Source organism: Ursus maritimus, unplaced genomic scaffold (genome assembly GCF_017311325.1).
Source record: "Ursus maritimus isolate PB19 unplaced genomic scaffold, ASM1731132v1 scaffold_27, whole genome shotgun sequence".
NCBI classification, from domain to species: domain Eukaryota; kingdom Metazoa; phylum Chordata; class Mammalia; order Carnivora; family Ursidae; genus Ursus; species Ursus maritimus.
Genome location: NW_024425230.1, coordinates 3223885 through 3250902, shown reverse-complemented (window position 1 = coordinate 3250902; position 27018 = coordinate 3223885). Strand labels below are relative to the sequence as shown.

The following is a 27018-nucleotide window of genomic DNA, read 5'->3' as shown; positions in this document are numbered from 1 at the left end:
ATTACATGAATGGAACTAGAGGGTAGTATGCTAGGTAAAATAAGTTAGAGAAAGACAAATACCATATGATTTCACTCATGTGGAATTTAAGAAACAAAACAGATGAACATAGGGGAAGGGAAGGAAAAATAAGATTAAAACGAGGGAAACAAACCATAAGAGACTCTTAACTATAGGAAACAAACTGAGGGTTGCTGAAGGGGTGGTGGGTTGGGGGATGGGGTAGTTGGGTGATGGGCATTAAGGAAGGCACTTGGTGTAATGAGCATTGGGTGTTATGCAACTGATGAATCACTAAATTCTACTCCTGAATCTAATAATACACTATGTTAACTAAGTTGAATTTAAATAAATTTTTTTAAGTGCAAAGAAAGTTCTCTTCAGAGGAAATGCTATATAATTAATTGCCTTGGATATTTCAGAATTTTTCCCTCCTTTTCCCTCTGTTTAGAGGAACAGAAATGACTCATAAGACAAATGTCTAAAGATACACACTTAAAAAGCCTAGCCTCTTGGCAGGAAGGGTCTTGTGGGGCTGGTCGCCTGGTGTATAGAGCTGTGCTTTAACCTAGTGTCATAGCGTTACAGTATGCAGCTTTCATGGGACCCAGCTGTATCCTTCATGGTGTTTAAAAGGACTTGTCATGAAGAAGTTCCCCGTGGTACTCAGAACATGCTGTTCGGTCACATATTAAAAACTTCACACAATGGTGGCAACAGGACACATTCTCCTTGCAAAGTGAAGGTTGTTTATTGCTTGTTATGATTTTGATAGGCAAGACCCTACATAGGGACTGTAATACCTACAAGGCGATCTTTACAGAATGCCTGTATAGATTTCAACATTGGGATGAACTCCATGCATGCATTCTCTCTTTCCCTTTTCTGGGTGAAGCAGAGCCAAGCTCTCCCAGGCTGGTGGAGGCAGGGTGGGGAAACAGGAGACAAGGACAGAGAAGTTGCATGCTTGCCCTGTCATCTCCCCTCACTGTTGTCCACAACCATCTGGGATTCACTGAGCTCATACACACGTTTCACATGGGGGAAAGCCAAGGTAGTGCCTGTTGAAGAAAATTAATCATATTGCATTTTCTTATAAAATGAGATGAAAAAATAAATCTAAACACACTTTTCAAGTGTTACTGTTCTTTAAACTTTTATATACGTTAAAGCTCTTATTTTTCTTTTCAATATATTCTACTTAGAACTTTTAAAAAATAAACTTTCTTTTTTGGTACCTTTCATTTCCTGTGTTAGCCTTGGAAACATAAAATACATCTCACTAGAACTCTTCTGTGCAAATAATAAACATAAATAATATTAACATCTAAGTTACAAAAAAAAAAAAAAGAGGCCATTTCTAGGTTTTCACTGCTACTGCCATCCACCGCAGTCTCTGGAAGATGTTCCTAGAAGTAGTCAGTGGTCTGCCCGCTTAAGCCACATAGATCCTGGTCTGGCTGAGGTGGACTGGGCAAGAACTCGCTGTCCTGCTTGTCCATCTGTAAACTACTTCGAGAGAACTGTAAGACACTTCCCAGCCCACTGACCAATGAGAGGGAGGAAATCCAGTTGAGGGAGCTGAAGTTGGGCAGGTTGAAAATGGACGACAGGGGGGTTGCCCTGCTGGTACTGGTGGGTTTCATCTTGGAGTCCCCAGGACACCTTTCCAGGATAGCCTCCCTTGACATGGAGGACCCTGGGGCCTGACTGCTCAGTCCCTCCAGTAGAATATCCTCCCTTAAAGGCACATTCATGTCCACCACGTTGGGCTCCCCACTAGCCTCTGGGGAGCAGGCTGGTCGCTGTATGTGCCAAGATGCCTGTGAGGTGCAGTCCTGGGAGAAGGGTCCAGAAGTACTGATGCTTTTCTGTTCTGATGACTGAGTTCTGGGTTCTCCTGGGAGATGTCCCTGAGCAAAGGTCTCTTTGGGAGCAATGAGTTTCTTGGGGGACCTCTTGGCCAGCTGGCGCCCCAGTTGAAGTTGGGTGGGGAAGAGACTCCCCTGCACGGCTTTGAAAAACAATCTGGAAAGAGCATAGAAGAAACAGTCATCTGTGGGTGGTGCCTTTGAGTCTTCTGAGACTTTCACACTACAAAAACACAGGTGCAAGAACTCTCTCAGAGCTTCTTTAGGACTTGAGGGACACTGTCCCTGATACCCACCTGGGAAGTAGTGCAGCGACAGGTGCTATGAGACAAGTCAAGTAAAACACGGGGTCGCCCAGTAATGTCTGCATAGTCCAATAAGGGTTGGATGGAGGATAACATGTTGCACAAGAAGCATTGTAAATCAAAGCCACAGTGAAAAACAAAAGGATACTGAAGCCGCAAGCTATCCAGTTGAGCCAGGTCTAAGGGGGAAAGAGAAAGGGCATTTATTTCAATGAAATGTACTGGTCATCCATCAGTGGGTAGCTGTTCTAAGGGCTTAGTGAAAACACGGGTCTGTGGTATAGGCAGCTGGGAGGGCTTGATGAAGCTGCTGGCATCTGTAGACCAGCCTGGACACAGTCAGGGAGATGAAGTCAGGAATAGGAAGGAAAGAGAGAGGGAAAGGGGGTTGTGGGGTGGAGGAGGAGAGCAGAACAGGCAGGAGGCAGCAAAGATCTGCCCAGGTTAAGATCACCAGTCAGGATGCAGCAGTTCCCACATCAGGGCCTCCAATACATGTGGCGGGCCCATGTATTTGTTTCCCTTCTCCACAGTGAAGCTGGCTTTGCAGTCACCTGTCTGCTCAGAAATCTTCTAGATGTCATGGAATCTGCCTGGGAGTGTGGGGCCCACAGCATCAGCACCCCGAGGGATCATGCCCACAGCTCTTACCCAGGTCTTGGTTTCAATACCCAGGTGCAGAAGGAAGGTGAACAGCGCGATGGCCGTGATGGGGGTTCCCCAGGTAAACACATCTGTGTCTGAGTCATAGTAGGCCTGAAAGACAGTAGTGTCCTGTGTCTGTGGGTTGCTGGATGAAGCTGCTGAGAAAGACTGTGCCAGGTGCCAACTTACCAGGTAAGGAATGAAAAAGCAAACTAGGCTCTGGAAGGCAGCATCAGCCATATTGAACCAGAACGTGCGCGGCCGGTACTCCTGCGACGGAACAAAAACAAAAACAAAAACAAAAACAAGCACAGAAATTATAGGGAAGTAAGCATCTCTTCGAATGATGTCTTCCAATAGCTACAGGGCCATCAATGCACAAGATAAGCATCCCAGGGCAACTTGCTAATTCAGAACTTTGGCGAGTTGAGGTCCCAGAGGAACATCTGCAGAGGCATCATCTGCAGCTGGGTCAATCATTCAGAGCATCTGTCCATAAGACCAGGTACTCTAGCTCTAGGTCAACAGAAGACAGATAAAACCACTTCCTAAATCCTATGAGGGAGCATTTTTTTTTTTTTAAAGATGTATTTATTTGAAAGAGAGAGAGAGAGAGAGAGAGCAGGGGGAGGGGCAGAGCAAGAGAATCTCAAGCAGACTCCCCACTGAGGTTGGAGCCCAACGTGGGGCTTGTCTCACCACCCTGAGATCATGACCTAAGCCAAAATCACGAGTTCGACGCTTAACTGACTGGGCCACCCAGGTGCCCCTGAAGGAGTATTTTCTGACAGTAGGCATAACACCTCAAGTTGTAGACATCCTGCTCCAATTTGAGTTCTTCCACTCCTACTTTGTCAGAGTGTTGCTGCCCTTTGTTGGTGGGTCCCCTAGAATGTTTCTTAAAAGTGAACCTTTTAAAATTAGATCATGGAAGTGTTTAATGTTAAAATAAAAAAGCTGTACACTGAGGGCAAAAATGACCTTGATATGGACTGATCAAGGCTTCATTTACTGGGTAACCAAATTTGTATTTGGCTCAGAGCTCCTAAGCAGCTGGGGCTGGTACTGGCCTGCAGGAAATGTAGATCGGACTGAATGAGCATTTACTGAGCATTTAAGAAAGTGCTGGCTAGGCTCCTCCTTCAGTCCCCTAGCTCCACAGGACAAACTCCTTATGTCTGGTTCCCTTGGCCAGTCCCAGACCCTGGCCAAGGACAGGAGGCCAAGCTGAGTACAGGCATTCCTCCAGTGACAGGTAACAAGCAGAGGCCATCCTCATCTGCATGACCCTGAGTTACTCCCACCCCACAGCCCCACTCCTGCTGCCTACCTCTGAGGGAACCCAGTGTCAATGAAGGTGACCAGGGGAAGTCAACTCAAAAGTAAACTCATTCTAAATCAGAGACTGTTGTAAGAGATAGGGAGCTCCATTCCCTTTGCACACATACAATAATTACAACTAGCAAAGAGAAGCACTTAGAGGGCCAACTTTAAATGCTGGTAGGAATAGCTGGTAATTAGCATGTCAATCTATGTGGTGTGTTGATGTAAACATGTATTTATATCTGTTTGTATTCACTTATTCTCTCAATGGTTTCCCCATGGGTTTATCTCCTGCTTAATTCCCATTCAAAATAAATCACATTTTCAGGGGATTGTTTTAGAAAAATCCCTGCTCAGGAGGCAGCAATCCATGTGACCCTGACTGATTCCAAGTGGACTTTCCTTGGGCTCCTGGAGACTACTGGTGTAGAGACTTTTCATGTCATTATACCTTTTCTATTAATCTCCCTCTTTTTTTATTGAGGTAAATTGACACACAAAAACTGCACACATTTAATGTATTCATCTTGATGGGTTTGGACATATGCATATACCAGGATACCATCACTCCAAACAGTAAGCTCACTCTACTTAATACACAGCACAATCAAGTACACAGAATTCATTTTTTACCTCCCACTGGGCATTTTCCAAAATTTTAACAATTTTTCCCAGGGTGTCCATTTACAGGGTAGTATAGAGACTTGCACTTTCTGTTAAGGTGAATGTGGATGGTGGGAGAGCCAAGAAATGGGAGGTGGGGGCAGGAGGGGAGCCTCACCTCCATGTTCTGGCCACTCTTGTAGAGCTGTGGTTCAGTCAGCAGCACGTCAGCTGGCACGTCCTTGTCCAGCACCCCAGTCACGAGCTGGGGAAGTGATGAGAAGAGCAGATTAAAGAAGATCAGATACCACTGGTCAATCATGGCAGACGCAGAGAAGCCACAGTAAAACTGGAACCAAAACAGGAGGCCCACGAACATCTGAAATCAAGAAAAGAAGAACGGGGACAGACAATTCTTAGCTGTCCTTGCTGATTCACACCCGAGGGATCTAAGGGTTTTGTAGAATTTGACCATACAGATCGAATTTATAGGCAGAAATTTCCTCCAAAGGCAGCCCAATCTTGTTGCCCTCTCTCTCCCTCCTCATTTCCTTGAGCATGAAGGACTGACAATGGGAGATGAGAATTCCCAAGGACCGCCCATGGACAGATGATGCTGGTACCAGCCAGCAAGAAGTGCAGATTGGATGGAACAGCATTAATTGAGCACTTACGAAAGTGCTGGCTAGGCTCTTCCTGACAGTCCCTTAACTTCACAGGACAAACTCTTTCTTTGTTCCCACAGGCAGCTGAGGAGATGAGGTCCGGTTAAGTACAGGAATTCCCCATAAAGGTTCAGCAGGGTCTAGGGTTGCTCACACATCTTCCCTAGTAGCTGTCCTCTGTGATCCTAAACCAAACCTACCTGGTCTACATCCCAGATCCTGCCTCTCTCTTTAGATACGTACTCTTTCTGATGAGGAACAGTGGGCAATTCTTGACTCCCATGGCAGGGAGGACACACACAAGCATGGCAACAAAGTTGATGATGATACCAACATTGCTGCCTTGACCAAGCCCAGATATCCACCAGGCACTCTGCTGGCAGGTGAGGTATAGGTATTATCACTGGTTCTTATAGCTACCCCTGCTTTGCTGAACAGGAAAGTGAGGATCAGGGAGGTTGAATAGTCTCTTCAAGCCCATGCTCAGTAGGAGGGGTTGGGTGGATCTCTTCCCCCTATTACTTGATCACTGAACTTCAGTGGCTTGAGTGCATTTACATGGGGGCATGGCAATTTAGCAATGGCAAAGCATTTGCACCTATTAGCTGTATAATTTGGCACAGATCATTTAACCCCTTTCTGCCTCAGTGTCCTTGTCCATGACATGGGTACCCCCCAATGGTACTTAGCTATGGATTGTTGTGAGGATTAATGAACTTGTGCATTTAAAGTACTCACGAGGTCTCCTTGTACACAATAGCTACTTATGATCTATTGTTGTTTCAATTAGCAGTACAGCTATTTCCTCTGAGGCTCAAGCCAGGCCAGTGTGCTTACGCCACTCAGAGAGAAGGAAACTCAGGTCCAAGACGTTAAATGACTTGACTACGGTGATTGTATAAGTAATAAAGCCGCCCTGTTCAAACCACTTGTGGGTCTTGGCATTCTCTGCAGGGGACCACAGGTAATGGCCTGGGTTTTGGTTCTAGAGCTGCCCCTATCTATCTTTCTGACCTTGACTCAGTCACTTACCTTCTCTGAGCTTTGGTTTCTGGACCTGAAAATGGCTTGGTCTGAAGATCAGGAAAAAAATGACACATATCCTCCAAATCTTGTTTCAATCTATGACTTAATGCAATTTTTCCCTTCCAAACTGCAAACTGACAAACTTGGGTTTTTCATTGACTTTCTTCCCTTCTCACTCCCACGGCTGACTTTCTCTCACCCACCCCCACAGGCTCAGCCTAATGAGTCATCAGTGAACAACAGGAGTCAAGAGAAAGAGGAGGAAAAGTACTTAGATAATTGACATTTTTTTTTCTTATAGTACCAAAAAGCCTTCTTCCCAAACTACTGTTGCCATGGAAACTTTTCTTCTCTGTTTTATTGGAAAGGAAGACCAACCTACTCCTAAAACTAATGAATTTCTCACTTTGGGAGGCAGGGTAATAATCAGTGCTTGTTAACAGAGGTCCTGCCTCTTATATGGAATAAAGACAGACATCTCCTTCTCCCTCCCATCCGCTTCATGAGGACAGATTCATCATGACAGGCAGGAGGCTGTGCCCATTCAGGTGGCCACTCTGGCACTCATCTGCAACTGAAATGCTGAATTCCCTCCCCCCAGTCTAAGAAATTTTCATGAGGAATTATGGAGAGTAGAACTCAACTCTCATGCTTTGTTTTCAAATAAAGGAAACAAAATCCCTAGAAAGCAAATAACTTGCTCAAGATTGCACAGAAATTAATGACAGAAACAGAGCTGGGGTTCCATCTGCCCAGCCGCACTCATCTGTACTCAAGCACCCATCCACCTCTTTGGGAACTGGGAACCTCTAGGCTTACAAGTATATGCATGGGGGCCTTAGCTCTGGGGATGCAATGCCAGGTGGATGGGAGAAAGAAGGGAGTAATTGGCCAAGGCCAGGGGCAGCATGGTACAGACGTCTTTGGACAGAATCCCAGGCAGAACCTGGGATTTAATTAGAATTAATTAATTTAATTAGAATTAATCAGAATTAATTTCCAGGACGCAACTGATCAAATTAGACATGCCATGATTGGTCCTGAGTATCTGTATTCATTTGCTAGAAGACATTTTGAAAAATGGGTGAGGGTAAGGGGGGTAAGAGGGTTAGGAAAAATAGTTAGGTCTAAATCTCCAGAACAAACAAGAACATGAACAAGAGGTACACTGATGGCAGTTCAGAGTTAGCATGGAGATTTTTTTTAATGTTATTGTATTTTGTCCTTTTTAAGAAGAGTATAGGATGATCTTGACACTGGAATTGAGGCATCCAACGTGGCAGATTTGTGGAATTACCCTGAAAGATCACTTACCCCAAGAGTTTATTTATTGTCTCCTTGTTTGTACATTTAGCCACAAGCTTTTAGAGACAAGAGCAACAAGTAGCAAATCAGCAACTTCTTAGCAGAATGTCTATCCCTTTCCTACAAGTAAAGCAGGGTTCTAAAATGGCCATGGCATCCATCCTGGAGGGCTATAGAGAAGGACACCTGTCTGCCAAAGACTTAATAATAAAGGAACTAAGAGTTAAACATTAAGATCAACATGAAATGGAGCAGAGCCCTGATGAGAGTCTCTGGAGAGAGAGAGAACTGTAATTAGCCAGCCAGGCCTGGGTGTGATCTGACTGAGGGTCAGTTATAGACCGAGCTGGTCAGAAGGGGGAATGTCTGCCCTATCAGCACAGGAGAAAGTGTGGCAAGGCCCCACAGGTGGCCCTGTTCCTCAGGCCCTACAGCTGTGTCCTGACCAGGGGACTCACACACCTGGCCCAGTGTGAGTACGTTTCCACAGAGGCCATTCAGTATTGGGATCATAGCATGACTAAGTGTTCTCATTTTGATTCCAGCACTGCCACTGCACTCCTGCTTATCACTGGATTTTCCCGTCTGCTCTAGAGAGTACGCTGATTAGAGGATTCCTGTCTATGGATACCTCAGCAGTCTGCTCCTAGGAAACACATTAACAGAGTGGTTAAGAGTTGGGAGTCCGATGAGCTGGGGTTAAATGCAGCCTTGACTACTCACTCACTAGCTGTGTGACCCTGTACAGACCACTGTAACTCATGATTCTCCCACTGCTTATTTTAAAGCACTAAGTGGACATTCTTGTTTGATCTGTTTTCACAACTTTCTCCCTTAGAGGGGCAGCTACCTTCATGTGCCTGTGAGCTAGACTTCTGAGCCTATAGTGGGCAAGGCCAGGCTAGGCCCAGGGTAAGTTCACAAAGGCCAAGGAGGATGGAACCAACAGGAAGCCCTGGGATGGCCAGATGGCCACATTCAGGGGATGGTCTGATAAATCTCAGCTCAGGCTTTTTGATTCAAAAACTCTAGAAACCAAAAGTGTCAAATACCTACTGTATTTTTGTAGAAGAAGTACAGCACCATGTTGGCAAGTCGGGAATAGCACCAATGTCCGTGAACAATTAAGAGTCTTTCGAGGTATCGGAATCTTGGCACTGCAAAGTCACTGGCCATCACTGCCTTGAAAGGGAAAGAATTCCTTGTTATTGGTGACACCTTACTCCATCTAAGGTCTGTCTTATCTCCCCCAAATACAAGGCACGGAGAAATCCAGTTTCAAACACAATGTGTGTGTGACTGGCCAGGGCTTACTTTATCCTCATTTTCCTTATTATTTCCTTCAATTAAAAAAAAATCAATTGCAACAAGTATTCTAGTTTAGGGGTATCATTTTATAGAACTCATTAAAGATTTTGAATATATGTAATTGATTTTTAAAAGCTTTTGTTTTCCCATGCTTTTTTTTTTTTTAAAGATTTTATTTATGTATTTGAGAGAGACAGAGATAGCAAGAGGGGAGGAGAGGGAGAAGCAAGCTCACCACTGAGCTGGGAGTCTGATGGCTGGGCTTGATCCCAGGACCCTGGGATCATGACCTGAGCCGAAGGCAGAGGCTTAACTGACTGAACCACTCAGGTGTCCCATTGTTTTCCCATGCTTTCTTTAACAAGCAAAAAACAAAAACAAAAACTCAGAGATGTACAGTTTCTCTACTATCCTCCACCCTCTGATGTTTTATTCATATTGGGGTCTCAACCCAAAGACAAACTGAAGCTGTCCTTTTTGTATGAATCAGACAGGCCGTTGGCCATTTTGGGAGGTGTGTTTTGGGTCCTTCTCCATAGCAGCCACAGGTGATAAGCTAGGCCAAGCCCATGGCTCTGCTGGCCTTCACATAACCCAGTCCCAGGAAGCTACAAAAGGGCAACAGGTGTTGCCACCCAGAAGGGAGTGGGAACAGCTGGTTTCCTCCATGGAAAGACGACCAGGGGTGCAAGTGTCCCCTCACTTCACTCAGTATCATGTTCTACACAATTAAACTAAGTGGGCCAGACAAATGCCATCAAAATGACACGTTTTGTACCCAGAATAACTTAGAACCCACCATATAATGAATTTCTCTATTTGGAAAAAAAGTCCAAGAAAATGTGAGGAAAAGATTTCTGGTTATTTTTGGAGGATTGTTCTACACAAAAATGTAAGTCTGCTTTTAAAATTCAATTGATTTCCCTCTAGTCAAATAACTCCTTGAAAGGAGTTAGATCACACTTGATGTGGTCCCTTAAGTGAAATAGAATAATGTCATTATACATCACAGAAAAGCGTGAAGCCTTCAAATGCCTGCTTTCTAAACCAAAAGTTAAAGATTTCAAAGCAAATACTGTTTCTATACTTCTTCCTGTCAACACCGGGGTCTAAAGGCTTTGTGTACTCCTCTCCAGCCTTCTGCCACTCCTTCCCACCTCCAAATTTAGGCCCTGAATCCACTCTTTGTCCCTCTGTCAAGGGAGCCTTCCAGAATGCTCCCAGCTAGGTTAGACCTTCCTGCGAAACACTCAACACCAAAACCAGTGTTTCTCTTTGACAGCATTTATTACAAGTGTGACTATCTGTGTACATTTAAAATATGTATCTGTCTTCCCAACTTCTCTGGACATTCCATGACAGCCAGGATAGCTGTTGTGATCACCGTGTACCCTGAGTTCCCACTCAGTGCTTGGTCCCATCTGGTGATCAATAAACAACGGTGGACCAGATGATCCCATGAAGACCAAGATTCTCAGAGATGCAGGATCTCCTTGGCCAAACTGGGATAAGTTTCACACTTGGCTAAGATGGGGAGCTCCAAATACCCTCACTCATTCTTGGTGACTCTGCTCAGATCCCTAGTGTCCGTGTTACCACAGCATCCCACAGAGTCCATCTTCCAAACGGCTCACCTTTGCTTATTGGACTGACTAAAATGTAAGCAGGGACAATATTCCCTGGGAACCTGAGCACTTGGAGCAGTAAGAAAAGGTATTAGAGGGCGCCTGGGTGGCACAGCAGTTAAGCGTCTGCCTTCGGCTCAGGGCGTGATCCCTGCGTTCTGGGATCGAGCCCCACATTAGGCTCCTCCGCTATGAGCCTGCTTCTTCCTCTCCCACTCCCCCTGCTTGTGTTCCCTCTCTCACTGGCTGTCTCTATCTCTGTCAAATAAATAAAAAATCTAAAAAAAAAAAGAAAGAAAGAAAAGGTATCAGGCTTACCATCACCTTACACAATGTATCCTCAATAAGAAGTGTAGCTTTAAATAAATGCAGAAGCATCCAACAACATCTTACCTAGAAGTTATGCTCACCCAAAGCTTCATCTCAGGATACGCCCTATCATTTGGCTGTTCCCATCATTTCTCGCATGGCTTTAAGTATATATTTGCACTGGCCCTTGCCTTGAGGAAGTGAGCAGTGTGGTAGCTCAGCCCCCTCCCCATCCACAAACCTGAGAGTCTTTCAAACAAAATGTATTTACTTGGTGCATTTCTCTGCATATGCTATTTACAGGAACTGCCCTGGTCAGCTTTTCACTATAGGAAACAGCTGCAGTGGAAATGATGGTGAAAACATCAGAATGAACCAAGGATTTTGTTCATCCATTCACTCCCCATGCACATGGCATTAAACGGCAGGGATGAGTCCAACACTGGGCTGCATTTTCTGATTCATGGAAGAATTAAAACCACACAAGTTACGTAATACAGTGACTCGGGTCAAATGAGGGCAGGAGGAGAGTAAGGTACATGCTGAGGATGGGCCAAGAGGAACTACTGTGTTTCTAGCTCGGGACTTTCCAACTTATTGTTATTTTAATGTCAGGTAAGAAAATTAATGAGTTCTGCACAGGCCTGGCACATACACGTGTTCACTGAATAAATACTGATTGCATCAGTGACTAAATGGTGACCAACATCTGGATTTTTAGGAGAAGGAAACTGGATACGTTGTTCTCTAAGGTCTCCACCAAGTGAAAAAATGTCATGATTCAAAGTTAATCAAATGTTGAAAATTGTTGTGGTACTACCTACATCCAGAAGAAAATTAGTTTTAATGAACTCAGTTGTTCACCATCTGAATCACATGTTAAGAACCAACATAATGACAAACGAAAAAGGCAGAGATAAATTGCCATGTGAGTCGAGATTCCATTTTTATAGTGATACCAGGTTCCAACAGTCCTACAACAGAGTCATTTTTTCAAATGGAACAGTAAAACATGCCTTCCTCCAAGGATGAGCCATAAATAGCCAGAGTGAAGGTGATGACTCACCTTGCCTCACTTTGTTCCACTTATTTCATAAAAATATACTTATAGACCTAGGCAAAGCTATTTACTGCTTCATTAACATGAAGAACTAGCCACCTCTACCTTATCTTCTGCTACTGGCTTAGCGGAGGGGAGCATCACATTACATTGAAGGCCAACCCTTTAGTTTTGTTGGACAAAGCCCATGGCAAGGTACAACAGTGGGCTACTTGGATAGCCCTGGTCGGTCTTTACCTGCATGCCCTCCTGGCCCGAGATTCCCACACCCACATCTGCCACCTGGATCATGCTGACATCATTGGCTCCATCTCCTAGAAACAGCACAGGCAGGAAGAATCGTTTGAGTTGAGATGCACAGAATCAAACGGCTTGATGGATCTTCACGGGGTCCCTACTGGGCTGAGTCCTGTGAAAGGGTCATGGGATGAGTGAGGAAGAGGAAGTACAGAGCCTGCTCTGGGAAAATTGAGTTAAGCAGTCAAAACAAACATGGCGTGAGGTTTGGAACTCCCAGTCACATCAAGAGTTGTTTCAGAAAGCAGGCCGGCATGGTTACCATTTTGTTTAGCATTCACTCTACATTACTGGCTCATATACCCATGGAGAGAGCCCTTAACACGGTGCCTGGCACAATAAAGATGCTATCATCATCATCATTGTTATTACTCCCCGAGCTCTAGCCTTTATCACATGCAGAGCATAACAGTAAAGGCTATTCTAATTCATGCTCACACGAACGGCTTTCTAAACTGAACAAAGGAGCTTAAATTCTGCCCAGCAAACTCTAGAGCTCTTTTTGTACACTGATTACTAGCTAGCTTATTAGCTATTGTGCTTACCTTTGGGCCCTCTAAAGATGTGATAAAGAAGAACTTCTATTTATTCAGTCAAGCTGCTGATAGAAAATGGTTAGGAACATAGGACATAGGTCAGACATCTCATCACCTTCAGGGAAAAGCTAGCAGAGACTTGCTTGTCACTGTCACTCAGGAATAGGGCAGCAGACGGTCCCAAGTCACAGAGTACCTCCCAAGTTTCAAATATGCAAAAAGTGCAGATATACAAATCAGAGTGATTCATAACATGGCTACAGGATGTCTTTGTCCTATGATTTTTCTGTTCTTTTTCTGCACTGGTCCCAACATGAGTGATCAGTCAATATTTGTGAAATTGAAATTCTGTGAAGTCATTAACAATCTCTGCAGCTTTTCTCAGAATGTCCTAACCAAAGTGAGATACGGCAGGCAACCATGTTCTCTACATTATTAACCACTGGACACCTGGGACTAGGTGCCATCAATGCTTTCACTCATGGTCAAATAAATGAGCTAAAGTTCTGCTGGGTCATTACTTTCCCTTTCCCTTTTGAGATTCTATTTTGTTTTTTTCTTTTCTTTTTAACCAACTAAGACTTATCTTCCTTTTTTTTTTTAAATGAATACCAAACACCAGTGATTTCATGGCTGACCAGGCACTGACCAGGCTGTGAAAATATGGTTTATTCATTCATATGTTACACCAGCCTTACCAGGGTCATGGGCCTCATGCCACCACGGAGAGGAACTCAGAGAAGCCTGCACCCAGCCTGCACACTCCTCAGCACCAACCTACATCACTTGCTAAGGGAGCTCTGAAGGCCACTCCAGACACATGAGGGCAAAGGTGGGACTGAGACAGCCTCTCCTGGAAGAGGCCCACCTCTGAGGCCTTCCTATAGCCTGGACCAGGGAGTCATAGCTAAACATGTGTTCACATCTATGCTCATCTCAGTCCCCTTAGTGGTTACCACAGCCCTCAAGATGTACAGGGCTGTCTCCATGACACCCACACTAAGGCCATCCCACCTCACACCCAGGCTCTACCAGCCTCAACTCTCTCCTAAGGAAGTGTCCCACATCAACAAGGTGAGGCTGGTATAGACCTTTTTGCAGAAAATACTGTTGACTGGTTAGGATCCTTTCTTTCAGAATAAAATCTCACCTAGGTATGGATTCTATATTCAGGGAGATCAAACTTTGATATCTGGGGGTCAAGGGGATCACACCCCTTTCCCTGGGCTACCTGCAGTCTTTCTCAGTCCTCTGCAGCAGATGGTGCTGCTGAGACCCTGAACCTGGCTGGAGATTGGACCCCAACCAGAGCGGGTGGGGATGATGCCCTGGGAGGAGGTAGGTGAGGACTGGGTAGCACTGGAGAGGACCCTAGAAGGCTCTCCAGGCCAGAAGTCTGCAAGGAAAAACCACCATTAGATGCACAGTCCTTAAGGAAATGCTGTAAGATTTAGCAACTACTCATAGGCTTATGATGGATTCATTTAATTACATGCTTGTCTTGGAACAATCAGTAAAGTCCAAAGGATTAGAGGCGATGGGGATTCTGATAACCATTAAGTCTCTGGGTTCTTGTGGTATTATGGAGTCTTGCATTCCAGTTGGCTCATGGTGACCAGAAGCACCTGAAAAGGGCCTTCTTTTAATGGTGTTCTGAGATAATGCTTAGCGTGCAGGGCTCTGCTGTGGCAGAGGCTACCTGGGACAGCAGATCTCTAGTCTCCTGTCTCCCAAGAAACAGTGTAAGTTCTATCTTCCTAAAGCGCCACTGTATTACCATATACAGCTATATATATAGCTATAAATGTTGTACCATATTTTATGGTTTTCAAGTCCATGTTTTATATTTCGAACAGGCTGCTTATTTTCTTACATTGGGTGTGATTTTATAAATAGAAAAAAGAGCACGGGAGTGTTTTCCCATCTTACAGCATAGCATGGAAGGGGTGGAAAGTCCTGGATGCATCCAGAGGAAGCAGCTGCATAAGATGGGAGCTACTCATTTATGTAGGGCCCTGCTTGGCTGGCCTGGATACTTGCCTATGGCCAGGGTCATGGCCTTGAGCTTGCTTCTGACCAGTTTCACCACCATACTCTTCTGCAGAGGCGTTGAGCGACAGCAAAGGACTGACCGACACTGCTTAGCGAGAAAGAGAAATTTGTCCTCTAGGTTTTTCTCAAGGGCATAGGCCAGACTTCTTCCGTCGATCACGAGGCTTGGGCTGGGGCCAGAGGTGGTGGATGTGGAGGGCGGGCAGAGAGGGGAGAACCCCACGCTCACGTTGCCTGCGGTCTTCTCAGGGGCACTGCAGGGGCTCCTGGACTGCACGTAGTGTAGGCACTGGTCTAGCAGGGCTGCACAGGCCTCCTGAAATGGACATGAGAGGAAGCTCAGTTCACTCAGCTGCATCACAGATTAGGTTACCTTCCTTCACACTGACAGTCTGATAATCTCAAGGGCACCAGGTTGCAGGCTCTGTCCAGAAGGGAAGTTAGTTGAGGATGATGACTTTCCACATTGAAGAGAATGAGCTTGTCTAGGGTTTCAATAAGATTCCACTTCATTGCCCATTACACTGTGTGGAGGTTGGACTAGAACATCTTCACTTTGGAAGGACTGACTATACTGTGGCGAGACTGCTGGCTGGTTATTATCCTCTAAAGAAGTGTAATTATCAGTGTTTCCCTAAGCTCTCCAGTTGACCAGGGAAATAAATGTTTTAAAAAGCATAATTATTGAGGCTTTTATTGGCAATGCCCTTCCAAAACTGTACCTGAATCCCAGAAAGAATAGGAAAACTTATTGGGGAGGCTGAGGGATCAGGGGACATAAGAGAGATGACTATTTCCAAGAATAAACACATTCCAGGGAAGGCAAGTAATTCTTAGCCCTCTGTGGACAGTGAGCCCACTGGGTAAGCAACCAATTTCCTGCAATGCACCCTGGAAATCCAGTTGTGTTCCGTAAGTGCTTATTGAGGACCTTTTGTATTTAGAAAAGTGAGACAAGAAAAAGGAAGACTGAGAAGACACAGCTATTGGCCCTTGAACAAATGGCAGGAGCTGAACATACACACGATCACAGTAAGTCACAGACTAGGATGTGCAAAAGCGTTACAGGATATGAAGAGGGAGAGATTTGCTTCCAGGGTGGGGTTGGGAGTGGTAGTAACTGAGGCAGGACTGGAAGAGGATTCTACAAACACCATGAGCTCCCTCATGCTAGCACCAAGCACTGCTAAGGTAAAATGGAGAGACCACATCCACCTGGCTCCCCCACTGAATGCAACTATGGCAGCCAAATAGAATTCATAGCGCAACTGTTTGAGGACTTTGAAAATAAATAGTAGCTGTTGCAATGAGGAGGAAGACCAGCATTCTAAGTATACTAGACAGGTGGGTGAGTTTTCCATTTTCCTTCTGGTAGCACCTGGTCTGTACACAAGCATCATAGAACCTGCAAGTGGGTGCCAAGGCAGGGACAGAGAGAGCTCCAGGAGAAGCCCTCCCGTTCTGGCTAGAGGAGTGGAAAAGAGAACTCCCAATGCTCAGAGAAGATAAAGGAACTTCCATTTTTATTTATCTTTTTCTTATTCTCTTGAACCCAGCCCCAGGCAATTTTGTTATGCTGGCAGTAGGACCATCTGCTGCTGAAGACTGTATCAGAGAAGCTGTGGTCCTGTGGTGGCAGGATAACTGCTGCCTTTTTCTCTCTGTCCTACCACCACTTGGCTTTGGATGGAGGTGTTGGTGCAGAAGTACAAAGTAGAGCAAGGGAACTCAAGCCCCAGCTTTCTGGCCAGAGGACTGGAAAGGGGAGTCCCAGACAACCAGTAAGTACTGGAAAAAATTGTGAAGATGGAAGAACTTGGCCAGCTGACCCCATAGCATGGTTTATTAATTCCTGAACTCACCCACAAGCCATGTACACATAGACATAATCCTAAATGGCATAACAAAGACTTTTGAGAACTGAACTTGGGACAGACTGCCACCCAAGTTCCCAACTTTTATTAAGGGGTGGCAAAAATGTGAGACAGATTCTAGTAGCTTGGCAAAGGCTACACAAAATTGACATTGAAACCACCATCCAGAGGCTGTTCAGAGCTTGCAGCCTGAATCTAAGAGGGCTGATTACCTGCCTAAAATATATCCACATTCTCTACAGAATTTTAAAATAACCAGTGTCATTCAAAATGCCCACAATACAATCCAAAATTCATCAGTGTACAAAGAAGCAGGAAATTCTCAATGCATGTGAAAAAAGACAGTTAACAGAAGCCAAAGTGAAGATGACACAGATACCAGAACTATTTGAGAAAGACTCTGAAACAGCTATTATAAAAATGCTCCAATAAGAGTGGACATTCTAGAAATGAATAGAAAAAAAGTCTCAGGAAAAAAACAAGATACAAAGAGGATCCAACAGAAATTTTAGAACCAAAAAAACACCTTAACCAAAATAAGAAGCTCACTGGATTCTAAATAATTTATGTAGATACTCTGTGTTCAAGGAGGGGGAAAAGATCTCTACACTCTGAGTGTAAACTGTGCATAGTCAGTTCCTTCCAAAAAGTCAATATGGAAAGGGGTTAAAATAACTGGCTTACAGTAGAGAAAGCTGACAAACATAAAATCAACAGTGATAAGTCATGTTGATCGAATGTACCCTTAATATGATGTGATAAAATGATGAAAATGGTACTTTAGGTCTATGGAGTTCTTCCCCCAACTCACAACTTTATTCTAGTCATGAGAAAAACATCAGACAAATCCCCATAATAACGGTATTCTTCAAAATAACTGACCAGTAATGTCAAGTCATCAAAAACAGAAAGTTTAAGAAACTGTTACAGCCAATAAGAGCCCAAGGAAACATGACAATTAAATGTAATGTGAGATTCTGTATGAGATCCTAGAACACAAAAAGGACATTAGTAAAAATTAAGACAATCTGAATATAGTATAGATTTTCTTTCCTTTATTATTATTTAGAGGTGGGGGAGGGGCAGAGGGAGAGAGAGAATCTCAAGCAGGCTTCACGCCCAGCACAGAGCCCAATGTGGGGCTCGATCCCACAACCCTGAGATGAAGACCTGAGCCAAAATCAAGAGTTGGATGCTTAGGGGCGCCTGGGTGGCACAGCGGTTAAGCGTCTGCCTTCGGCTCAGGGTGTGATCCCGGCGTTATGGGATCGAGCCCCACATCAGGCTCCTTTGCTATGAGCCTGCTTCTTCCTCTCCCACTCCCCCTGCTTGTGTTCCCTCTCTCGCTGGCTGTCTCTATCTCTGTCAAATAAATAAATAAAATATTAAAAAAAAAAAAAAGAGTTGGATGCTTAACCTACTGGGCCACCCAGGCACTAGAGTATAGATTTTAGTAAGTAATATGTCAATATTGGTTCATTGATTACTGTAAAGATGTTAATAACAGGAAAATTTGGGTGTAGATTATATGGGAACTCTCAATACTATCTTTGCAATTTTTCTGTAAATTTAAAACCATCGTATATATAAAGTTTCATATATATATATATATACACACACACATATATATATATATAGTTTGATCTGAACCCTATACAAAATTCCACATGAGATGGAATGTGTCTTAAGGTGCAATTATATATAGTGAGTTTTTTAAACTCAGTAAATGAGCCCAATAGCAGAGTAGAGATAACAAAAGAAAAAGTCAGTGAACTCAAAGAGCAATAGAAGTTAACCAATTTGAACAAGAGAGGAAAAAAAAATGAAAAAATGAAGAAACCCTCAGAGAGCCTTGAGGCAAACCAGAAGACCTGATGTTCACGTCATCAGTCTTCCAGAAGAGGAGCAACTGCAGTGCAGAAAAAGCGTCTGAAGAAATAAATAATGGCTAAAACTTGCCAAATTTAGTGAAAGACATAACCCCACAGATTCAAGCAGTTCAGCAAATCCCAGAGTATCAATCTAAAATCTGGGCCCAAACACACCATAATCAAACTGCTTAAACTAAAGGCAAAAAAAAAAAAAAAAAAAGTCAAAAAATCAAAACATCCAGATAAAAATGATGCATTAGCTATAGGGTAACAATGATTTGGAGGACTTTTGATTTCACCTAGAAACCACGGTGAAAGAAAGGCATTCTCTGATAAAGAAAAGTAAGAGAATCTGTCGCCAGTAGACCCACTCTAAAGGAATTGCTGAAGGAAGTTCTTCAGACAAGAGGGAAAAAAAATGCCACAAGGACACTTGTAACATTGCGGATGAAAGAAGTGTGACAGAAACTGTCGATATTTACATAAATAAGCTGGGCTATTCTTTTCCTTTTGACTTGTTTAAAATACGCTTTTTGATTGAAAGCAAAAATTAATATCTGATGAGGATTTCAATCTCTGTAGCTTTCATATAGAAGACATCTACAACGTAAGGGGGTAAAGGGACACAGGGAGTGATGAGACTTCTTCATTCCACTCGAAATAGCAAAATACTAATCATAAGTAGACAGTGATGACTTAAGTATGCATATTGTAATCTCTAAAAAAAAAAAAAAGAAGAAGAAGCTTAACAACCCAAGTAAAGTGATGTTGTCAAGAGACACATGAAAATGGATAGTAAAAAAATGCTTACGTAATCCAAAGGAAGGCAGAAAAGGGAATGGAGGAACTGAAAACAGAGAATAATCAGAAAAAACAAAAACAAAAACAAAACAAAACAAAAAAACTACCAATATTAAGACTTCTAAAAAAACCCCATAGGGCAGCATGATACTGGTGAAGGGACAGAAGCACAGGTCAGTGCAACAGACAGAATGTATAGAAATAGACCCTAAAAAACATGACCAACTGATTTTCAACAACGGTGTAAAGAGAGTTTTGTGGAAAAAAGGACTTTTCAACAAATGGTGCTGGGTTAGTCAGCTACGTACAGAAGAATGAAGTTTGACCTGAACCCTATACAAAATTCCACACGAGATGGACTGTGTCTAAAGGTGCAACAATAAACCACAAAACTTTTTGAAGAATATATAGGAGAACTCTTTGTGGCTAGGTGCATCTTAAATGTAAGAGCTAAATGATAATCCATAACAGAAGAAGTTGACGAATCAGACCTCATCATACAGTTCAAAAAGATGTTTCAAATGGGGGCTCACTCAAGGAATCAGAGTCCAGGCCGGGTTTATGAGAAGCAGATACTCCCTACATACCTAGAAATTTAAATAGATAAATGTGACTGGATGAAAACTCTAAGTGCCCAGTGGGGCAACCCAAGACAACCATCCCATCCTGAGTACATCAGTGCTGAATGGACTGGTTCGCTGATTTGCGTGACCTCATGAAACAATTCTCCAGTATTGTTGACATGAATAGGTCAGGAGAAAGCAGGCTGAACTTTGCATTAATAAAGTCCAGAGATTTAATTAAGAAATCCCATCAAATCCCACATCTTCCTAGGCAATGGCAAGAACATGTAAGTGCCAGAAACCCAACACAGGTACAAACACAGAGGTAGAGGGCAAAGAAATGGAAGGCATTCCTGTTGCTGTGGGGGTTAGGTGGGTAGGAAGCTGGCCCAGGCAGAGCATGGCCTCCTGGAAACCTACATACCTGAGATTCAGCATTCAGGGTGATGACTTCCTCATCATGGTCCAGCAGTTTGCAGGCATATGCAATATTAATGGCTGTTTCTTGTTTGTCACCAGTGAGAACCCAAATCTGCAGGCCTGCTTGACGCAATTTAGCAATGGTTTCTGGGACTCCATCCTGCAGGCGGTCTTCAATCCCAGTGGCACCTGGTCAAATGTGCAAGTGTAGGTGAGCCCCTCCACACATGCCCTCAGACCCTGATGGGGCACGAATGCCATTGCCAACATACCAAAGATGCTGGCTTGACCCCATAGACTGCAACCTGCTTGATGCCTGTCTAATGTGGATGATGATTCATCATTTCTGGACACTGGTGAACACTTTCAGCAGCTCCCTCATTGACACAGTCAAGAATGAGTCAGAATAACTGTGAGGCACTGAACATAATTCTCTGTACTCACAACAAAGCACTTCCAATGCTTTCTAACATGCGGCTAATTTTTAACATAACAGATAACTTGGAAACAAAGCTTGTGGGGAGATGGCGGGAATGGCCATATTCTGAAGGATGAGAAAGTTTTAAAAATTATCCATCCCATACAAAGCTTCCAAATAACATCCATAATATTTGCTCTCAGCAATGCGTACTGTAAGCTATCTAAACAGACCACACAAGCACACTATTTCTTAAAAGCCACATTATCCAGAATGTACTTTTTCCACAAACATAATCAATAAGCAGTGGGTTTCCCTATGCAGGCTTCTGTATATTGGGACAAATTTTGTACCCAGTGCACAAAGGAGCTCTCCAGGTCAGCCTTGGTTTTTTTCCTATTGTCCACTTAATGAGATGGTCTCTATCTTCCCTCTAGAAGTACAGAATTGACTGAGAACACCTCATTGGCCCTGCCTTTCTCTTTTATGTCACACTGTTCCCTGTGCTGAGAGGCTGCTGTGGGCTGAAGGTGTTTCACTGCCCCCATAATTCACAGGTTGAAGCCCTAATCCTCACTGTGATGGCATTAGGAGGGAAGGTGGAATACTCGTGAATGAGGTTAGTGCCCTTATAATAAGGAACACAAGAGAGATGATCTCCCTCCACCATCAAGGATACAGAAGGAAGACAGCCATCTGCAAGCCAAGAAGAGGGCCTTTTAAGGAACCAAATTGGCCGGCACTTTCATATGGGATTTCCGGCCTTCATAACTGTGAGAAATCAATGTCTGCTGTTAAAGCTGTCCAGTCTGTGGTATTTTGCTATGACAGCCTGAAATGACTAAGATAGACACCACTTCCCTTTCTCGTCCTAGAACAGATGAGTTGGCAGGTGCAGGGAGGGTGGAGTCAAGGTAGAATACATGTACAAAAACCATGATTTCTTAAATATATCCTAAAACGCACGTTCACAAATCAGACACCTGTTTAACCCTGAGCTCAGGTAACAGGAGCATCACCAGCTCTCCAGAAGCCCCCTCAGGGGTAAGTGGCAGTCTTCTCTCTTCCTTCTCATGCACGCTGTGCAGTGTGGTGGACCTTGGCCTACCTTTTATTTGAATGCACCAGAAGGTTAAGTGGGAACTTGGGAAGGGCCCAGAAAGGAGGAGGAGTTATTGCACCCAAGCTGCCCTCAGCTCTGAATCACGGAGTCCCCATGAGAAGGACGAGGCAGGGATGTGGGTCTCAAAGTCTGCTTAGGAATAAAACCATGTTATCCTCCATGTTCATTGTGAGCATATTCTTGACAACCCAGATAGTGGAAGGCCATCTGGTCTTGGCCTTTCTCCCCTCCTCCAGACCCCTGGCTCTAGCATGGGGAGACAGTGTGTGCTCTGGCTCTGGCTCCTTATTTTTACCATCTGACAGAGTTGACATCCACCAAGGGACCCTAAGTATCACTTCTGCTGTGATATGTTCCCTGCTATCTAGGGAAAGAGGGAGGGATGAGCATGTCTGCCTCCGTGTATTCAAAATATCTTGTTCAGGGGCAGCTGGGTGGCACAGTCAGTTAAGTGTCCAACTCTTGGTTTTAGTTCAGGTCATGATCTCAGGGTCGTGAGATCAAGCCCCGTGTCGGGGCCCTGTGCTCTGTACGAGTCTGGTTAGAGTTTCTCTCTCCCTCTACCCCTCCTTCCGCATGTGCTCTCTCTCTCTTTTTAAAAAATATCTTGTTCATACTTAATAATAACATGGTTATGGAATAATCATAATGATGGCTAACCTTGATGAATTACTAATTGCCAGGCAAAAATTTCTGCAGCATCCTTAACATGTGAGTGTTATCCCCACCATGTAGATGTGGGAAGCAAAGGTGAGATTAGTTAGCAAGGGAAGGGCTACAGCATTCCACGCACAGTATGTCTCACGCTCCAAACCTCTGATCTGTACGGCCGCTCTAGGAGAACTTCCACTACGGAACAGAGCTTTGTGTGTAATTCAACCAGTTACCCACCCTTCACTAGATGGCAACTTACTACAGCACGGACTTGTAACTCCCTACCTTTGTATATTGGCTGCTCAGCCAGAGCTCCTTGATAAATGTCCTCCAAGAAAGAAAGCAGGGAAGGACTCACAGATACATTTCAGTCCTTCGGGGAAAACGTAACACCTTGAAAATAAAGCATCTTCATTTCAGGAGCTAACTGGCCAAAGCCCCAATTGGGTGGCTGGACTGATCCTATCGTCCATAAGCAGCTTTGACTCACACACAGAATATTACTGAACTCAGAAAGAAAATTATGTAAAGTATATCTATCTCAGCATGAAATACGGCTGGGGATAAAGAGTAAATCTCAGGAAACAGTCCTTTAAAAATTATCTGGAAGCACAGTGGTCTTTCCTCAGCTCCTTAAGGTAGCTAATTAGCATTGGAATCTGTGCAACTTAGAGTAAATGCCACCTCTCTACAGCCTGAGCCTTGGGAGGATCTGGCATTTGGAGCGTTATAACAGGGTAGGTAGTAGGGTTCAAGCTTATGCCACCATGCTTCACTGTGATTAAATGTCAGGTGGCTTTTCATGGGAGTGGAATTTCAGATCACATCTGGGAAAAAAAAAACAGGAATGCTGGGGAAAGGGAACAGAATGTTGTCCTTTGAATTTAGGCTCTTGGCCAGAACATTATGGAAAAGAAAATTTCAAGAACACTGTATAAATGGTGACCCTTCCTTCGTAGTTCTCTGATGTTATTTAATATAGGAACCTAAATGAAAAGATTTAGAAGGACTATTTGGGTTTGGGCTTATTAAAAACATAAACAGCTTACTTTACATTTCTTAAAATGAATCACAGGCACCGTGGATAAAGCTGTGGTGAACACTGTGGCGGTGGTTCTCCTATTCTCCAGCTCAGGCTTCATCATCTGAACCATAAATATCCCAGGTTGCAGGAGATGCTAAGTGTTTAACCACCAGCTCGCAGGAGGGAAGCTGATTTGCTGCATTTTTCCATTTCTGTGGTGCAAATACACTCACCTTGGCTGATGTCAAGCTACCAACAGTATCAAAAAGCTATGCAAAATTCCTAAAAGTTTACGCAAAACAGCAAACGGTGATTGCAAAATTTCTGAAAATGCGTGAAAAGGCTCTCACCAACAGGCATGAGCAGACTCCAGCACACTGACAGTGCCCACTGTGGGCCCTCCAGTAGCTCCTTCACTGACTCATCTCAGAGCCATCTAACACTCCCCTGGAGATAAACAACCACTCAGGACGACAGCAGGATGTGGCTGAAGCAAGATTCTGAAAAACTCTACTATCCCAGCCCCAACAGAAAAAAAAATGGAACAGGATAAGTAGAAAACCTTACTTTTAGATGCTTACATAGTTGCCCAAGCAAAAATTACAGAATCCAAGCTAGAAAGCAATCCCCCTGAAAAAGATCTAGGAAGGTGAGTTGATCTCAAGTTCAGTATGAACTTAGGGTGTTCTAGGGCTGTCAAAAATTCAGGCATGTTAACAGAGATACAGCACGGGGGCCAAGGGAGGTGACGGATGCCCAACCACCAGAGGAAGTCTGTCCTGAAGAGGCCAGCCAGGCTGTAACAGATGTGGAGGCAGTAACCTAAGACTCATCACCACATGCTGCTGAGTACCGGACCCTGTGGCTGGACCTCACTCAGTGCTTCACTGGGCACCCCCTCTGTTCATCCTCGCGGGATTATTACCCAGCAGACAAGGAGACTGGGTTGCCAAAAAGACTGAGTCACTTGCCCAGTGTCTCATGGCCAGTAAGTGACAGAGCCAGGATTAGACAGACAACCAAGCCAAGGCTCCTAGACTGTGAGAGAAGGAAAGGTAGGGGTGCCTAAAAAGATAGGTGGACAGCATGGGGACTCACAGCCAAATCCTCAAACAGTTAAGGTCTCACCCTCTGGAAAAGGGAAGAGATTCCGTCTGCCTTGCTCCCCTGGGTGGGACCAGTGTCCATGAAAGAAGGGACTGGGGAGGCAACTTTTACTCCATTCAAGAGTCAGAGCTCTCCAGGGAGCGTGCCCCACAGTGAAAGGACAGAGAAGTGAGACAGGCACAACCTGCCCATAGGCCAGAAGGACCAGCAGGAACCCCTGGCTATCCCACGGGTCTGATCAACAGTGTCTTCTGGAGAAGCGTGTTCTAGATGTGAACAGTCCCAGTAAATCAAAACGTGGCAGGCTAGAAAAAGCACAGCTGTCTTCCAAGTATTTCATTTAATCAGCCCCCAGGGATACTGCTCATGATGTCTCTGGGCATCTGGATCTGGGGGCTTTCTTGAGCAGTGCATGGCCTCCTATAAGACGCTATAGGCAAAAAAGAATGTTATATAGGGGCGCCTGGGTGGCTCGGTTGGTTAAGCATCTGCGTTCGGCTCAGGTCATGATCTCAGGACCCTGGGATCGAGCCCTGCATCGTGCTCCTTGCTAAGCGGGGAGCCTGCTTCTCCCTCTCCCCTTGATTGTGCTCTCTCTCTCACTATCTCTGTGTCAAATAAATAAATAAAATCTAAAAAAAAGAATATTATATAAAGTGTTATGCTATTAAATATATTAATTATTATATTAGATTTGCATATATAGATATATAAGTAGCCCAACCCCTTTATCCAGGGAACAAGACCAAATGAATATGAATACAGCCTTTCTGTATTAAATGAAGAGGGATGAACTCCGGTTTCTCTGTGGCCCACGTATGCACCTGACTCTCAGAACCACAGGATGGGGGGGGTGTGTATACAGCATGATCACAATCAGTTCCTGGTGTGGCCACAGAGAGCACATATACAAAGACTCAGCTAATTTAATACACAGTTAATATTAAGTATTTTAAATATTAAAATATTTTTATAAATACTAATAGAAACACAGTAGCAAATATGAGCACATTTTAGTAAAAATGAGCTCGTTTTCTCTTCATCCAAATGGAATCTATGAAACATTCATAAGATGTAAAGCACAGCCATTTCTGGAGTCCAACAGTTTCTTTTTGTTTTAGGAGCAGAAGGGGGAGGGAGTCCTTTCAAACATCAGTTGCTGAGAAGCCTCATTCCTCATCTCTACGTTTGGTGGGAAAGCAGGGTTTAAGGGGTGGCAAGTCATGTGTTGTCACTGGGTGCCTGGTGGGACGGCACATGGAATAAAATGGTGCCATGGTGGGAACGTTCAGTCAAGGATGGCTGGGCCTGGGGTCCGTGCTAGCATCAGGCCAGGCAACTCCTTAACCAAGCCTGGCATGTGCAGAGCTGCCAATGCCTAGAGCCATGTCACCACCCCATCCAGGACCGTCTCTGCAAATTCCACAGTGCTCTGTGCAACATGTGCTCGTGTGCATAATTACCCAACAGATGCAAATTTGTTTCCAGGCGAATGGCAGACTGGAAGAGAAGCTCCTCGCGGTTGTCCAGGGAAGATTCTGCTTCTAAGTGGCTTTGCAACCAACAGGCATACTCTTCTTCACTCAGAACCTATGTGAGACACACTGGTGAGTGCCACGCAGGCACTGAGCACAATGGGGGCAGTGGCCAGCACGCATGCTTGTGGAGCTGGCACCCACTCACCCTCTTGGCAATACACAAGGTGCGCAGGCCTTCCACGGCATACAGGTTGAGGTAATTCTGAGTCTTGCTTCGGATTTTCTTCTGATGCCTTCCTCGGGCGTCATCTAGGTTGGAGCGGAAGCAGAAACACACAGATAAGTAAGAACAACAGAGTCTGGCGGCTCGGGGACCACTCGACAAACCTCAGGCAGCTCTGCGTGGTGTTGAAACAACTCTACATATATAGCTTACCCAGAAGAGAGGCCAGTACCACCCCAGAGGTTCCAGCCCGGAAGCTCTTCTCACCCAGCTTCCAGGCTAGCTTCCCAGGAGAACAGCCATGTTTTTAAGGTCTGAATGTGGTCACACTCACAGACACAGAAAGCAGAATAGTGGTTGCCAGGGGCTGGGGGCGAGGAAACAGGAGGAACTGTCCAATGGGTAAAGAGTTTGTTCTGCAAGATAAAGTTCTGAGCATTGTTGCACAGCCATGTGAGACCACTTAACACTACGGAACTATACATTTATTGAGATGGTAAATTGTAGGTTAGGTGGTTTTTTTTTTTTTTTT

The 27018-nt window shown here is 44.4% G+C and overlaps 1 protein-coding gene across 1 annotated transcript in view; it reads right to left on the bottom strand.

Moving 5' to 3' along the window:
• Nucleotides 1-729: 729 nt before the first annotated feature.
• Nucleotides 730-27018, bottom strand: part of ATP10A (ATPase phospholipid transporting 10A (putative)) — a 190930-nt gene continuing 164641 nt past the window's right edge. The window contains 12 exon segments of the mRNA XM_040642656.1: nucleotides 730-1511; nucleotides 1514-2028; nucleotides 2168-2355; nucleotides 2828-2932; nucleotides 3011-3091; nucleotides 4926-5126; nucleotides 8800-8925; nucleotides 12283-12359; nucleotides 14919-15246; nucleotides 20464-20648; nucleotides 26249-26375; nucleotides 26469-26572. Coding sequence (XP_040498590.1) covers nucleotides 1420-1511; nucleotides 1514-2028; nucleotides 2168-2355; nucleotides 2828-2932; nucleotides 3011-3091; nucleotides 4926-5126; nucleotides 8800-8925; nucleotides 12283-12359; nucleotides 14919-15246; nucleotides 20464-20648; nucleotides 26249-26375; nucleotides 26469-26572 — 2129 coding nt within the window. The 3' untranslated portion in view covers nucleotides 730-1419.